Below are 16,846 nucleotides of genomic sequence, written 5' to 3' on the forward strand. Positions count from 1 at the left end.
ACTGTTAATAATAACCATAGGTCTGGAATAATTTATATGCTGTTTCAGTTATTTAATAAATAACTGCTGCCCTATTAGTAGAGAAATGAACTAGACTTTAAAGGCCCATTTGATTTCTATGGTTCCATCATGTCTTTCTTAATGGTAAAAATACCGTCGAGAACTGTGAACACTCAAAAGACATTTGCTTATAACTAACACATCATCATAGGAGATGCACACATACATCCTCCCTCCCTCTCTTTCCCCCCATCCTTCCCTCCTTCCCACCACCCCTCATACATTCAGAAGCTTTGACGCTTCCAACAGAGGAATTGAAGTTTTGTTTTCATTTCCTCTTTCTCTGTTTCACCATAAGGGAATTAACTCATTGGGCCAATTCTTCCAAATAGTTACATGGAATGAATTAATTATATCACATAAGCCAAGTCTATAGCAACTACTGAGATTGTCTACAATAGGAACAGGAGGCAGCTAAATCCATCAAGCATTTTAGTTGTTTCTTTTTGGCAGAGGGTAATAGAGGGGTGAGCAGTTTGTTGCAGTAAATATAGCAGATTGTTGTAAGACTGTATCCTGTTTGGAAATGATCTCATCTAATATGTCTGTTAGTGGTTAGCAGGGTTCTACCACACTGAAAACGACAATTATGATATGGCATTGTTGCTAGAGAGCCCTCAAAGTTAAAGACTCAAGGGTTCCTCACTGCCGATCAGGCGGGGTTTATGAGTGAGATAAAATTGTCAAAGCTCTTACACTCTAACCTTAATCCATATAGGGACTTGTTACAAGTCATCTTATTTCTTATTTTTGTGCATTATACCGATCCTGGGATTGTTCTATTAGATGAACTGTGCTGTGTGTATAATGATGGGTTAGAGAGAATGTCAGATTCCTTCCTTCTTTATTATTGTAGAGTAGAAACACATCTGATCAGATCCACTTTGGAGTGATGCTGCCTGAATACGGTTCAGGTGTCCAGTGGCCTCTGCCTCTGTCCTCACTCACATAAATCATATAACTCTGAAACCATGAATGTTTAGAGCTGTGCTGTCTAATACGGTGGCCACTAGCTACATGTGGCTGCTGATCACTTGAAATGTAGCAAGTCTGAAGTGAAATGTGCCATAAGTGTAAAATTCACAGCTGATTTCAAAAACCTATACTAAAAAGAGAATGTAAGATAGCTCATTAATAATTTTAGTGCTTACATATTTTGGATATATTGGTTTAAAAAGTATATTATTAAAATTAATCTTAACCATGTCTTTTTACTTTTACGATGTGACTACTATATAATTTTAAATTGCATACACGGCTTTTATTATATTTCTACTGGGTAGCGCTGGTCTAGAGTCTCTTTGCCCTGGAAGAGGCCTTTAAAACCAGGATTGATTACTTTCTACAGCCCAAGGGAAAGAATTTGTTTCTGTGTGTGAATATGTGCCTGTGTGGGGGGTGGAAGTGGGGATTGGGTTCAGTAGGAAAAAGAAGGAACAGAGGAAGGGAAGAAAAATGAGCAGTTTTCATCAGCATCAGTCTGAGATGCCATCCACTCTCATTTAAATTAAGGAGGAAGAGCTGACTGCAAGATAGTTCCCCACAAGGCAGCTTTGCTCTTTGCTTTAAAATAGGGTGAATCACTGGAACATCAGACTCATCTGAATTCAAATGTAAATAAACGCAAAGCTTCTGCAACTTCAGTACAGAAGCAAACATAGAGTTTTAAGAATCATCATTGACATTAGTTAACGAAAAGAATCAAGAACTAACCTATATCCCAACTGATAGTTCTGATTTGGACAAAGGGTATATAACATGTTCTGTTATGCATTTCATAGAAGAGAAATTTCTGGCTGAGATAGAATCTTCTAATGGCTTTACAGTTTAGACTCAAACAAACACCCAAATTAATGTGGTGGTTTTTCTGGAGAACTGGAAGATTTTATAAATCACAGTGCTTTTGTTAAATGTTAAATTAAGAGATAGCAGGCAGATTCTACTTGTTCAAGGGGAGAAAAAGGGTTATTGTAGAGACCATGCCCATGTGATCGTCTAAGTTAATGATTTAGTGTTTTATATAAAACAAATCAGTTTTATTCTACTGTCATCATAGACCATAAAATGACGAACTTGAATGTTTTCACAATTTTATTAGCTTAATTAATAGCCCATGTGGTGAGTCCAATGGACACAAACACAAAATGAACTGTTATTCGGGTTAATGGAAAGAGAAAAAGGGAGGACAAAGAGACCCAGGTCAGTCCAACAGAAGTACGATGAAAGCCACATATGTAATTCAGTGTTTGCTAGTCGTCACATTGCAGCCCAGAGAAAGATGCATATGTGAGTGAGAGAGAAGGTTTAGTGAAAAGAGTAAGGTGGTCCCATAGCTAGAACTTTCCATCCCCAGGTTATAACACTGTCACGGAACACATACTCCAAGTGTTGGTAAACCAACTGTGCTTGCTGCTTAGCATAGAACTACGCTACTTCATAGCTGAGAAAGGAGACCCGACAGTCAGCCTCTCGTTTCAAATGAGATAAATTAGGCCCAGAGAAGCAGGGGAACTCCCCACAAGTCCCGTAGCCAACGTGGCAGAAGCAGAAATAACACCCTGTTTTAATTCCCACTAGACAGCTGTCCTCGGTATTGCGTGCTGCCTTCATATTAGGGAATCACTCATTTCCTTGTTCACTGGTCTATTCGAAAGAACATTCGGAGCCAGGCACTATGCTATGGCCTTGGAGGACAGTGATGAACAAGACAGTCCTTGTTCTCAAGGACATTATAGTGTAAGGCACAAAGTCCATCCAGTTGTGTCACAGATGTAGCTCCAGCTTCTGATGCACGTCACACTTGTGTCAATCCAGACCTTGCTCCATTTCACGGTAAGCAGGGAATAGTAATAACACTTTAAAGGACATTTGTGACAAACTCAAACATGCTCCAAGATGTGTTTTCTCTTCATTCATGCAAAGGAAACACATGAAGGAGGCAGCGGAGACTTATTCTGAGTAAACCATGCTAATCAGTATCTTTAAAGAGGAAAAAAAGAATGACTTCTTCAGTCGAGATCACACTGGAAACTCGGTGAGGAGCCAGGCTCAAACTCCACCCGTTCTGAGGGAGAGAAAGGCTGTTCCACTCACGTCAGTTAATTTACTTTACAAACACTTCAATATGGACCCTGGAATGGGCCATGGTTTGGCAGCTGCTGATGCTCAGGGGAGCTTTCTGAGGCGAACTGCCATAGAACTGTTTTGACTCTGGAGAGGAGGCAACTATTGTTCATGGTCATGAGAGGATTGGTTAAAAAAAAAAGCATGAGGTCAGCACGGATCTTCCTAAAGATAATAGCATAACATTTCGTAAAGTTTGAGCCACAAATACGAAATCTCCCCATAACTCTCTTTTCATTTCTTATGCATTCCCTTTCAATCATTGCTCACATGGGTATTTTACATCGCTTAAACAGGATGTATGTATAGTTTTATAATCTGGTTTTGGCAATTAAAATGATCTCTAAGTTACTTTTCTATGATGCCTCTAAGTCATTATAATTGTTATTTTAGTGACTACATAGAATTCCATTCAGTAATCCTATCATGGTTTGCTTAAACTTGCTATTAGCCAAGTTATTAAACAAGATGCTCCTTGGCCTTTGCTGAAAACAATTGTAAATGCTTAGCATTTTCATGATAAAATTGCTTATTTGCTCTGTTTAAAGCCAGTTTTCAGTGGATCCCATAGTGAGACAATATACACTGAGACACAGTCATGGACCATCCACCATCCCCACGGCAAGAAGCTTTGCAAGTATCTTTTGGCTTAGAGCAGTTATGCAGGATTGGTGCCCATTGCAGGATCAGCTAACCCTGAACTCTGTTGGAAGCACTGCCCCTTTTGTAATAGGTCAGGAATGTAGACACTGGTTTTATTGGTACAGGACTGTTGAAGTTGTAAGTTTTTAAAAAAGGATCAGGTCCTACGAACCTGAGGACTGAGTTGTATACTGCCCTCCAAACCTAGGGAAGAGGCCATGCAATTAGCCTTTGTCACCTGCCTAATCAGGGTGGGATGATGGATCCGTAGGTATCGACAGCTGCCATCCCTACTTCTTAAGAAAGGGATGGAGCACAGGTCAATTTAATTTTTTAGGTGTTTGGGAAAAGGTTACAAATAAGGAAACTGAGATATTTTATCCTAGGCAAAAGTAGTTATAACTTTTGCTGTAGTTGGAAGTTTTAAGTAAGTTTAGGCCCTGTTTGAAGTTAAGTCTATACGGGCTAAGAAATTTATTTTCTGCCTTTTATTTTTCTCTCACTTAATGACCCGGTAAAATGAATTATGCATTCATACGACATTGGGCAATAGCTTAAACTTCTTTGATTTTCAGATTTTTGTTTTTGTTTTCATTTACCATTTTCTACCTGGGAATGGTTACTTCTGGCTTACCTGTCTCATGAGATCACTGTGGGAATCAAATGAGATGTAAACTGTAAAAATCTTCTGACAAGTGCAAGGTGGATGCTAATTATTAATCATGGGTAATGTTGATGAGTGGAAAATCCCCAGATGGCATCATCAGACAGTGCTACGCTCTGGCTGTGTCGGGCTGGGATGCGATGAAGTGATGCCAATTAACACCAGTGATTTGTTCTGAAATGTAAAACTGCCCAAGTCATTTTCGTCTGCCTTTCCTTGTAGAAGACGTGTTCCCATGCACGTAGGTACAACCGGCAAAGTGTACTGAGCTCACAGGATGAAGTCACCCATAGATCTGTCAGGAAGAATCTCCTTAATATCTTATGTGCTGCAGTGGCAAATTATACCCATCCTCAGGCTTGCTTTAAATTGTGTCCAGGTTGCATGGTAGATTTTTGCCTGCCAGCAGTCAGCCACACGACTCCTTGCAATGTCAGTGAGAGGCACTGCCACGGCTGCCTGTAAAATTACATAGTGAACTCTTTTTTTTTTTTTGAAATTTACATTTTGAAGAGGAAATTAGATAGTTTTCATTTGTTTTGCTGAGGTTTTGGGGTATGATTTTTTTTTTTCCTCCTGAGGTCATTTCAGCACCATCTCCACAAATAGTTATTAGAGGATTGGGAGATACTTCTGCACTCACTGTCTTAGAATAAAAATCTCACCCATATAAAGCCATATATATTTGTCCTGGACAGATAGGAAATAATTGACTGTGACGTTGTTCTCTTCGTCTGACTCTTCCCAGTGACAAAGGCACAGAGAGTGATAAGGGAATGCTTTCGGGCAGAAGGAAGGCATGTTTATTGAACCCAGCATCAGGACATAGAGTGTCTTTGAAGCAAATTTTCTCTCCTCCCTTATCAGGAGTCTGATAAACCATCTGTACTTTTTGAAAGAGATGAGAACATGGGTCATTTTTATTTTTTTAAGGCTTTGGAAAAAACTTTAGGTAAAGGAAACATCTAGAGAAAAGTGGCTGCCAAAGAGACAATACAATCCACATATCCACTGAGCGCCATAAAAGGAAAAACAAGATTCGACCAAGATTACATCTGAGGAATTATGTTGAGACAACGATGATTGCTTCTGAAGCGAGGGAGTTCCCCTCCATGGGCGTGGACAGAGTTCTGGTGGTTTGGAATGATGATCTTATGAACCTGCTCAAAGTATTGCCTCTTTATTCACCTACCTTTTGATAAAGCTTCATCATAATACTATTTTTATATACCATTTCGAGTAATTGCCAGGGACCGTTTGTGTTAAGTGGGTGAGCGGTTGACAGAGGAGACATTTCTTAACCTGATAATGAGGAAACAAAGCAAAGCCATCAAGACTCTAATTATTCAAGCAACATGGTTTTCTGTTGTATCTCTTCCGTGTATAATTTTTTTCTCAAGGTGTAGTCTGTAAACCACCTGCAACAGAATCACCTGAAGAACTTGTTTAAATGCAGATTCCTGGGTCTATTCCCAGACCCACTGAATCAGAATCTCTGGGGCAAAGTGAAGAATCGCATTTTTAACAAGCACCACATCCCAATTAAGAACTTCTCAAGGAAAACTTCTGACATCCTATTAGAGCCTATTTCACTCTAAGATAAATTTTAGAAATTTGTTCCCTATACTGAATCAAAATCTGCCACATTACTTTTTTTCCATCATTATTTGTCATGATAACTAACATTTTTTTGTTTCTTCCCTTTATTCTTAAAGGTTTTCATTAAAAAATTCTTTCAATTACAGTTGACATTCAATATTATATTAGTTTTGGGTGTACAACACAGTGATTAGACATTTATATAATTTATGAAGTGACACCCCAATAAATCTAGTGCCCACTTGATACCATGCATAGTTATTACGATATCATTGACTGTATTCTCCATGCTCTACTTTACATCCATGGGACTATTTTGTAACTGCCAATTTGTACTTCTTAATACCTTTTTCATGCAATCCTGACTCTAAGATCTGATTCTACATGGAACAAATCCATTCCTCTTTTTCACTGCTGATCTTCACATCAGTGAAGATTTCTTTCCTCTAGGAAAGAAAGGCTGTGAGATTTCTTATTTACTTGGTCTTTTTCAGATGCACTCCACCTTTTTTTTTTTTTAATTTTCGTAAAATGTTCTGCTGCTTAGTATGAGTTAGAAGTCTGAAATGATAAGCTTAGAGGAGCATATTTCAGAATCTATCTCTGACTATTCTTGCCCTTATTATATTCTACACTCCTGTGGCCCAGCCTCACCTGCTTTTGTACAACTGTATCATACCACTGACTTGCACTGAGCTCACAGTTAAGTGAAACCCTGGCCTCTGTCTGTCTGTCATCTATCTATCTGTCTATCATCTAATCAATGTATGTATGTATGTATGTATGTATGTATGTATGTATGTATGTATCTATCTATCTATCTATCAACCTATCTATCTATCTATCTATCATCTATTATCTGTCTGTCATCTAGCTAGCTAACTAGCTAGCTAACTATCTGCCTACTTATCTAACTACCAGTCTATCTATTACCTTTCCAAGTAACTGAAACCATTTCAAGGGCAGTGTCCTAGAGATTTTCCTTTGGGAAATCAGTAACCTCAGCCCTTTAACCAGCACCCGTCATTTAGGTTGTTTTACTATTTGATTATGTTTATTTATATTTTCAACCAATCTAAATTTTTTCCAGTGTGTCAATCAAAATTGTGAAAGACTTTAATCGTTGCCTTGCTAAAATCTAGATACAAGATATCTCCAACAGCCTTCTATTCTAACCAATCTGGTATGTCTGTCTAAAGGAAATGAGGTTAGTTTGTTTTCACTTGTTCTAACAATCACCACTTCCTTTTCTCTGTTGACAGTCTCTTTAGCTGGATGAGACATGCAGCATTCCTCTATATGGTTAAAATTTTCTATCCAAAGAATATGTTCACTAGAAACTTCTTTCATTTATTTGAGAAGTCTTTTCTATTCTTTGTGTGAGTTCTTGTTTCTTTGTATTTTCACCTAGAGTGACACCATTATAACTCATCCTGGGGTCTCTGTATCTCCATGAGCTGTATGTATGTGTGTGTGTATGTGTATACACATACACATATATATATATTTTTATAATATATATATATATTATAAAAATATATATATTTTTGGCCTATTTCTTTTCTCTTCCAGATAGGTCTGTATCTAGTAACACAGATATTATTTGGTCAATAGATGAATATTTCAGTCTAGTAGTTTACAAAATACAATTCAAAGACTCCTAAATAATCCTGAGGCTAGTTCTCATAAAAGTTATTATCATTTATAAATGGCAATAAAAATTTGCTTGGGCTGGTCATAAACGAATTTGATTTTTAATAAAAATGAGAACTTCATTAGAATGGACACTATTCATTTTTAATTCCAGCAAGGGGGTTTTGTTTTATTTTCTTTTATTTTAAATAATGTCATGTCACATTGGACTTCAATCTGCTCACTCATTAAATGAGTGGTTTAAACTAGATGATCCCTTTGGTATGCTCACACTCTAGAATTATATGATTCTAAACTCTGAGAAGGAAAGGAAATTTAAAATAATGTAGAAATTAAACCACAATACATATCCACATGCATGCAGGTAAAACCGATGAAATACGAATAAGATGGTCAGATTGCAACAGTGTCAATTTCCTGGTTGTGCTATGATACTATCGTTTTGCAAGATATTCCCATGAGGGAAAACTGGGTGAAAGCTATATTGGATATCTCTGTATGATTTCTTACAAAAACATGTGAATCTACAGTTTTCTCAAAAGAAAAAGTCAAAAAAAATTAAACCACAGAGTATTATAACAGGACCTTGGAAGTAAATAGGCCACATACTTACTAGCTTAAACAAGTTGTTTAACCTTTCTGAAACTCAGTTTCTTTGCCAGCCTTACAGTGGGAATGTTCGTTCCTACCTAATGGGATTGTTGGAAGGATTATATGAGAGAATGTGTTTAAACATCTCATATGGTTCATACTCCGTGACAATATTCAATAAGTGTTGGTTACTTTCCCCTGCGCTTCTTCTAGAGAAGAAATTGGGGCAGACGGCCTCGTTGCAGCTCTCCTAGAAGAAATGATATATGACCTGAAGCTAAAGGCAGTTTAGATGTATCCATTAGTGAGATGAACCCCGTAGCAGTATAGTGAGTAATGCTGTTACATAACTTTTGCAAATCACCAGGCAGATCAGCTAACATGGCTTGGCACAATTGACTGATAAAATAACAAGGCAATTTCCAAACCCAGCCCGAGTCGGGGAGTCCGGACTCAGCAGCCAGAGTCAAAATCCAGAATGACTGCATAGGCCTTGGAGCGAAGGCATTTCATTTGACTCAGACATGCTGTAAATCTGTGTAAGTGGAAAAAAACAAAAGCGATTTCTCTCTGGCTGGTCCCCTGAATAACTGTCCCCAAGGGGGCCTAGTGCAGCTTTCCTTCCCTCGCAAAATCCATAATCGTGTCTCCTGAATATGAGTTTTCCATGCAGCTGCACAGATGAGACTAAGGAGAATAGATGAGTCCTGGCGCTGAGGATATGATTATTGATTCGACGGCCAAGATGTGTCTCCCACATCTCCTAAAATGTTCAGAGTTCCCCGGAGTTCAGTCCTTGCCCCTGATCTGATGAATGTTTTTATCAGCGAGCTGGCTAGAAACACAGAAGGCAAGCCTATGAAAGTTTTGAATGATACCAAGGTAAAAGGGAGTTTGGGGAAAGGATTACAATTTTTAAATGATTTGGGCAGGTTCTGGGGCCCTGAGCTGGTCACAGTAAGTTGTAATTTAATAGGAGTAATACTAAAACCTATACTTCAAAATCAAAAGCAAATTATAGGTTGGGAAAGGCTTAGATTGATAAGCGTTTTTTATGAAAAAAGGTACAGGGATTTTATTGCACTACAGAAAGGGATGAGTCCACAGTATGATGTAGTTGTATTAAAAAAGAGATTAGGGACCTGAAAAAAGGAAAGTAATCTTTCTACCTTACGTCATTTGTACTAGTTCGACAATACTCAGTGCGTTGTATTCAGTCTAGGGGCCAAATTTAAGAAAAATATTGATAAATTGGAATTGGTCACTAAGGAAAAAAAAGGAAAAAGAAAGGCCAATTTTCAAAGATCCAAAAAACCACGTTTTTTAAAAAAATCGTTGAAGGAAAATAAGTACATTCAGCTATCTTTTACAGTTACCAGATGGAAGAAGAATAAATTTGTCTATTTTGCTCTGAAAGACAGAAATGGGATTAATGAGAGAGAGAGTTCATGGAAACAGATTTTGGCTCAATAGAAGGAAAAATTTTTAAATAATTAGAACAGTTCAGTGACGAAAAGACTATTTGATTAAATTGTGAGCTTCCTGTCACTGGAAACATTCAAGCTAAGGCCAAGATGAGTGTCTGCCTGGGATTCTGAAGGCTCCCAGCATTGAGAGAGCTTAGGGTTAGGGAACCTTTAAGATTACTTCTAACTCCCATCATCTATGATTTAAGTAAGCATGAATGCCAAGGCCACTTATGACATGCCAGCGCCACTTTTTCAACTCTTGGCTCTGATTCTGACCAGCTGTGTGACCTTCAGCTAAGAAATTAACCATTTCTTCTTCCAGTTTCCTCATCCGTAAAACGAGGGAGCTGGATTTAATGATGTCTAAGTTCTCCCTAATACATCTTTCTCCTTAAGCATCCTCATAATTACAGCATGTTGGAAAAGTAGAGTTTGAGCTGATATCTGCCACTGTTCCAAGTAGACTTGCAGGGAGAAGGTTTTTAAACACCAAAAACTATTGTTAATCTGGAGGCCATTGAACTAAACTCTCAATTGCTTGTTGGCAGGAGAATGGGTAATTGTGATCCTAGAATTTGTTCCCATGAGATCTGTGGCAGGAAGTTGATCAAATAACTGGTAATCTGTTTCCTCAAACACCTGTACATTCTGGCTGAGTTCAGCAATGCCTTTCTTTGCAAACAACTTAGAAGAAACAAAGATCATATTACCATTGCAATAATAGTTCTATCTTTTGCAAAGCAGACCTTTGTCCTTTATTTCCTTACTTATCTGGCAGTTGCTGTTGGGCTTTGTTTGTAATCCTAAGAACCAGTATCCATAAAGCAACTTAACCATATGGCAGATATGATTCTTAAAGTTTTATATAAGTTAAGTTAATCAGTTAACAAGACAAAAAAAATCTAATGATGAATCAGTAGGTTAGATCCTTTTTCTCCTATGGAAAAGTAGTAATTAAAATTCATTAAGGTCTGTCTTAACAGTAAAGAGTCCAGAATTCAGATCCACTCCCTTATTGCTTTAGGCTTCACTGCTTATGCTCAGTTACTGTGATTTCCTCTGTGGTCCATTGATTACTAATACTTTTCTTCTCTCCCTGTATTAAGTTGCCTCATCCTCCACCACTACTATGTTCTAGCCTCTTCTGTTGCTTCTTTTGACTTCCCTCTGACTCACACATCATCTCAAATCCCATTTCTTGAGTTGTTTTTTTTTTTTTTTTCCCCAAAGATCTTCGAAAATGCAATCATCGATGGGAGTATCGTTTGCTTCAATACAGATATAGAAAGTATGGACAGGATTTTAAATACCTCCTCCAGTTACTGAGGTCAGCGGGAGAAGAAATAAGTAAATTTATGCTTCTTGTAAGGACATGAAGAATTTAAAACTACATTCCCAGGCCCATGGATCTGGCAATACTCACTCCATCTAAGTACCACATTTTCTTCCATCCCTTTGTTTCTTTAGGTTGGAAATGAAAACAGCTGTTAAAAATAAGAGCGCATGAGTCATTCTTCAATCTCAATGTAGTAATTACAGTTTCCATCTCAGTTGGTAAAGTCCCTTCTAGTGAGCCAAGCCCCATATCACAGCCCCCTGGTTGTCAATTTTATACCAAGATCTTAATTTTTGCTTTCCAGATCTCTAGGATTAAACACTAAATCAATTGCCAAGCCAGAAAAAAATAATGAGGAAGAAAATATTTCAGTTTAAAAACTTGATTCTTGGGACATGCCTTTTTTCTGATTTAGATTTTGACCAAATCTCTATGTTGATATTAGTAACAGTAGTCAGTTACTGTTCCACATTTTTGAAAATGGAGCTTCTGGCCTTCATGGTTCCCTCACTGCGAAGAATTTTGCTTGAATTCTTATAGAGGCTATGTCTTGAATTTTGTTTTCTCTTTTTTAAGTTCCTGAGGCTTACAGCCTAATAAGCCAATCTCGAAAGAGTTATTTACCTCCTATTAATTGATTGTCACCTTTTGAAGCGGATTGATCCTCTTTTGGTTCTGCTTCGTCTACCATATCAACTGAGCAGTCCCATTATCTAAAGCTCTGAAGATCTCCCAGTGATTAGCTGACCAATCTAAGATCGCCCTGTAAATGCAGATCATATGCTATTGGCAAGCGAACGGGAGGCAAGAGACTAACTAGGTAGGCCCTTTCAATCACTTCACTTTGCCCATTTTACTTCCTCTTTCTATAATTTGATTTTTTTCTTGTTAGATGATATTATTTCTATAATTAGTTTCCCTGCTAAGATAGCCATAATTCTGTTCTCATCGTATCCTCCAAAAGCTGCTTTTATGTGTTGAAAATTATCTTGGTCAGTTTGGGCTGGTATAACAAAAATACCATAGTCTTGGAAGTCCAAGATCAAGGAACTGGCAGATCTGGTGTCTGGAGAGAGAGAGAGAGAGAGAGAGAGAGAGAGAGAGAGAGAGAGAGAGAAAGAGAGAGAGGGAGACAGAGATCTTTTTTCTTCTTTCTGTAGGCTGGGGAGACGGTCCTAGAAAAATCCATTTTTATTTTCAGAGGACAGTTCCTGAAAGGGAGGAGAATGAAAGTGAACATACAGGAAGGACATGTGGAACCACAGGTCTCTAATAAGACCAGCCTCAGGAGGGTAAAGGCTTGATGAGAGGGCGAACTTGGCCGTGAGGGTCTGTCTGGTCTTCCCTCCCAGCATCTGTCATAGCATTTGTTTTTCTTGTAAGGGCACTAATCCCATCATGAGGGTTCTACCTCTGTGACCTAATTACCTCCCAAAGGCTCCATCTCCAAATATCATCATATTGAGGATTAAGGTTGCAACATATGAATCTTGCGGAACACAGACACTCAGTCATAGCATAAATGAAGACATTTGCATGCACAGCATGATTTGTGGAATTCTGGAAAGACCAGTCAGCCCGCTTCCTCAACCGTACTTAAAATCATACCTTCAGATATTCATTTCTTTGTGGCAGAATATTACCTCTCAGATAAAACACTTTTTAAAATTCAATATGCTTGGGAAGGCAAACCCGTAAAACTAGCATGAGAGGTTGTGTCGTATAGCAGTTAGAGTAGGCTCTGGAGTGACTGCTGGAGTTTACGCCCTTACTACCTGTGGGGCCTTAGGACCTTAATTCATTTTTCTGTACTTTCAGTCTCTTAATCTATAAAATAGGGATAATAATACTCATTTCAGAGGTTTTTCTGAGGTTTCAATGAAATACGTAACAAGCTTAGAAGAACAATATCCTGATATAGAAGTGTTAACAATTATCACCCTTCATTTGCATAAATCTGCATATTATATTGATGTCCTTTTGACAGAAAGTCGGTATCAGGTTGCAAAGAAATTGGAATTTTGTTCAGGAAACTGGAAAGGGATGAATACCGTAGATACACAAGGCATCATTAAGAAATGGTCTGTCTTAGCGGGAGGTGTTACAGTTGGCAGCATAAGGCCACCAGGCACTGAGGTACCTGAGAGAGGGAAGCAGTTACAAGTGAGAGAGAGATGGATCCGTCTCTAGTCCTAACCAACATGCCCAGTAACTGATAGATTTAATCAGCTAGTATGGCGAGCAAGCAGTGTGATGTATACTTGCAACTTTGAACTCAGTACTTGCTGAACTTTTCTGTGTCTCATAATTCCGTTTCTTGTAATATTCAGGTAATGGTAAGTGTCTGGACCATTACACGTGAAGAACCATGAATAAATGTAAAATTAAGTATTTTTCTTTGCTAAATGCACTTGCTTCTTTCTTTTAGATTACATGAAGCAGACAACGTTTGAAGTCCAAGCCTTTTTAGAAGCTGTTCAATTCTTCCGACAGGAGAAGGGTCACTATGGCTCATGGGAGATGATCACTGGTGATGAAGTCCAGGTAATTCGGGGCTCAGAATTTTGATTCTCTTCTCTATCTGGGTGATAAGAGGTCAGGGTCGTAATAAACAATCAAACAAAACACAACTGCCAGACTGGAAGACGTGGTTCCAAAGACCGTTTCTCTCATGGTCTAGAAGCCTTAAGTCAGCAAACCCACTGCTGGGCACGCACTCTAAAGACTACCAGACCAGGCACTAAATAAGGTGGCCAAAGCACAATGGGAAGAGCTGCTTACTTTTTTTCTATAAAAGGGATTATTCTTTCAGATGACCTTATGCTTTCGGAGTAGAAGCAAATGTAAACAGTGTGTTTTAGTGCAAAGTGGGTGATGGAACTTCAGGTGAACAGACAGTTCAAATCTTGCCAAGTTATTTAACCCCTTTTAGACTCAGATTACTCCTCTGAAAGAAATAGGAATGGTGATGTTTGCCTTGCAGGGTTATGAGAATTAAATGAAATGCTTTTGGGAAAGTATTTGGCACATGGTTGTCTTTATCTTTTGAGTGATTTAGAGATGAAGCAATTAAAGGAGACACATTTTAAAAGCATTAGATAGCTTTCTATATGTTTCATTTACCTTTTCTAGTTTTCCATCCTGTGTGGTCCAGTATAATTTTCCATGACCTTAATGAAATGCCAGTCATAGGCTAAGCACCTTGGTGGTCTTCATCTTGGAGACATTGTTACAAACCTCCAAGGAAACTGTGTTTCATGATGCGAGCCCATCTTCCATGAGGACACCAGTCACACAGCTGATTCAGCCAGAAAAAGGAGGCTGGCCATGGGCATTATTTAATTAGAGGTACACAGGGTCCAAGAATGGTATTCTTTAATTTGCCCCTCATCTCCCAGAACTCCTCTTTTGGGGGCCAGTGAAATTTGTTATTAGGGAACAATATTTAGGAAGATACCAGATAGTGCCTTGCCTTTGGATGGTCATTAAACATCTAAAGCTGAAAACGTTTTCACATGATGATGGGGCTGTTCTTTATTGTTTTATCATATGACTCAGAATCTTCCTCTTCTTTTTGGAGGGAGGGAGGGTAGATGTTAAACTCATTTATTTCCCAACCTGAGACTTATTCAAGAACTTTAACCAATTCTTGGTTTCCATTTAAAAATCTGAGAGGATTAAGGGCTAACCATACTTATGCCAAAAAGAAAAATAAAAGCATAAGGGGGGGACTAAAGTCTTTGACCCTGATTTGCCTGCCATATACACAAACACATTTAATAGACAAACTAGTATTAGAATGCCTCTGTGTGATGCATTTTAATGCTTAAATCCTCTGTTCATTTAACAACCTCACAAGGCGGGTAGAGCAGTTATTGTTCTTTCCGTTTTGTAAATGAAAAAAAACTGAAGAAGGCATACAGCAAGTTAAGTGACTTGCCCAGTTTTACTTAACAACTATTTATTGAGCCACCAAATGCCCAGCGCTATGCTGGGTGCTAGTGACCCAGAGATGGACAAGGAAGAATGGGCCCTGCCCTGCAGAGCTGATTTGTACCCCCTAAGCATGGGGACAAATGGTGAAGGAAACAATAGCTTCTGACTCCCCAGTCCCATGAAAGAGCAACAGCAAACTTGGGAATATACACAGTTACACAGTTATTTAACTCCTTGATTTTAGCTGTGCCACTTGCTTCATTTTTTTCTTTCATTTGCAATCTCATGTCATCTCACATCCCTTCACAATGCCATGGAAAGCAGGGACTCAGTAAATCCTTCCAGGGGGCTGGGTACTGAGTTTGTCGTGTTTGCTTGTGTTTTTCTGCTTTTTGCTTTGGGCTGATATATGTGTGAAGTGCTCTAAGGTGAAATCAAACTAAATGACTCATCCCCTGCCAAGGTGGTAAGGCAAGACCTACCTAGAAACATCCAGAGAGCAAGGCGGCGTTAGAAGTGTGTGTGGGTACATACGTGGGTCTCTACATATATGGACATTATAGAGCATCCGCACGAAGCAGTCATAGGAAGGTGCTAACTTGGCAGTATAAAAATACCATAAATGGGAAAACAAAACAAAAACCAGAGAAGAGATCAGTAAAATCTGGAGTTATCTACTGACCCAGTAAGTTTTACTCTCCCAGAGACCTGAGTATTCTTGGTGAAATCACAGATGTATAAAATGTGAACATTGGAACTGTATTTGGGATCACTTGTCCAGCACCCTCCAGGTTGAGAGAAAGAACATTCAGAGAATTTGGCTGAAGTCACAAAGCCAGTCTGTGACAGAGATGTGTTTTGAGCCATGTCAGGCTATCCTTAGAAAAGCTGATGAAAGTAAATGGCTTCCAAAACTTTCCTATGTGAGGCCCGGTGAGAGTAAGCTTCACTGTAACCTCTTATACACAGAGCAGAAGCGGCATCTGACCTAAAACTCACAGAAAAAAAAAGGTCAGGGGTCCAAAGTGGCTACCAAGTAGTTAAAGAAAATGGCACAACATTACGGAGTTTGAGAATATGCCATCTTTTGATTAAAGCACTGGATTTTGTTGGCATTGTTCCTTCATGTCTGCTAAGAACTTAATCATAACACTGTCCTAACCCCCTCTACCCTAGGGGCCTGTAGTCAAATTTTCATCATTGTTACATTACTCTCTTCATAGTCATGACTCACACAACAAGTATGGCAGGCCCTCAGTGGCGATGGTTATTTTAGGCAAGCGTCCAGGCAAAGCAATTGTCTTAGACTAACTTGCCTGACAGACTATTAGTACAGTAATTAGTACAGAATATTAATACAGACGAAAATACAGTCGCCCCACCACCCCCCTAACCCCTCGCCCCTTTTCTGCGGTTTCGTTTTCCACAGTTTCAGTTACCTGTGGTCAACCACGGTCCAGAAACATTAAGTGGAAAATTCCAGAAATAAACAATTCCTAAGTTTGAAATTGTGCGGTTCTCAGTCGTGTAACGAAATCTCTCGCAGTCTCCATCCTGCCCAGGACGTGACTCATCCCTTTGCCCAGTGTGTCCACGCTGGGTACGCGGCCCACCTGTCGGTCGCTTCGTACCATCTCAGTTATCAGAGAGGTTTATCAGTTATCAGAAAGAACAAGGGACGACGTTCACATAACTTCTTTTTTATTATAGCATATTGTTATAATTTTTCTACTCTATACTTAGCTATTAATGTTTTACTGTGCTTGATTTATA

The 16,846-nt window shown here is 38.8% G+C and overlaps 1 protein-coding gene across 1 annotated transcript in view; it reads left to right on the top strand.

Moving 5' to 3' along the window:
- The window catches only part of FAM129A (family with sequence similarity 129 member A), a 125,568-nt gene that overhangs the window by 87,186 nt on the left and 21,536 nt on the right, over nucleotides 1-16,846 (top strand). Inside the window, exon 6 of the mRNA XM_011364571.2 lies at nucleotides 13,566-13,681. Coding sequence (XP_011362873.1) covers nucleotides 13,566-13,681 — 116 coding nt within the window. The remainder of the gene's footprint in view (nucleotides 1-13,565; nucleotides 13,682-16,846) is intronic.

This window comes from Pteropus vampyrus, unplaced genomic scaffold (genome assembly GCF_000151845.1).
Source record: "Pteropus vampyrus isolate Shadow unplaced genomic scaffold, Pvam_2.0 Scaffold98, whole genome shotgun sequence".
NCBI lineage: Eukaryota > Metazoa > Chordata > Mammalia > Chiroptera > Pteropodidae > Pteropus > Pteropus vampyrus.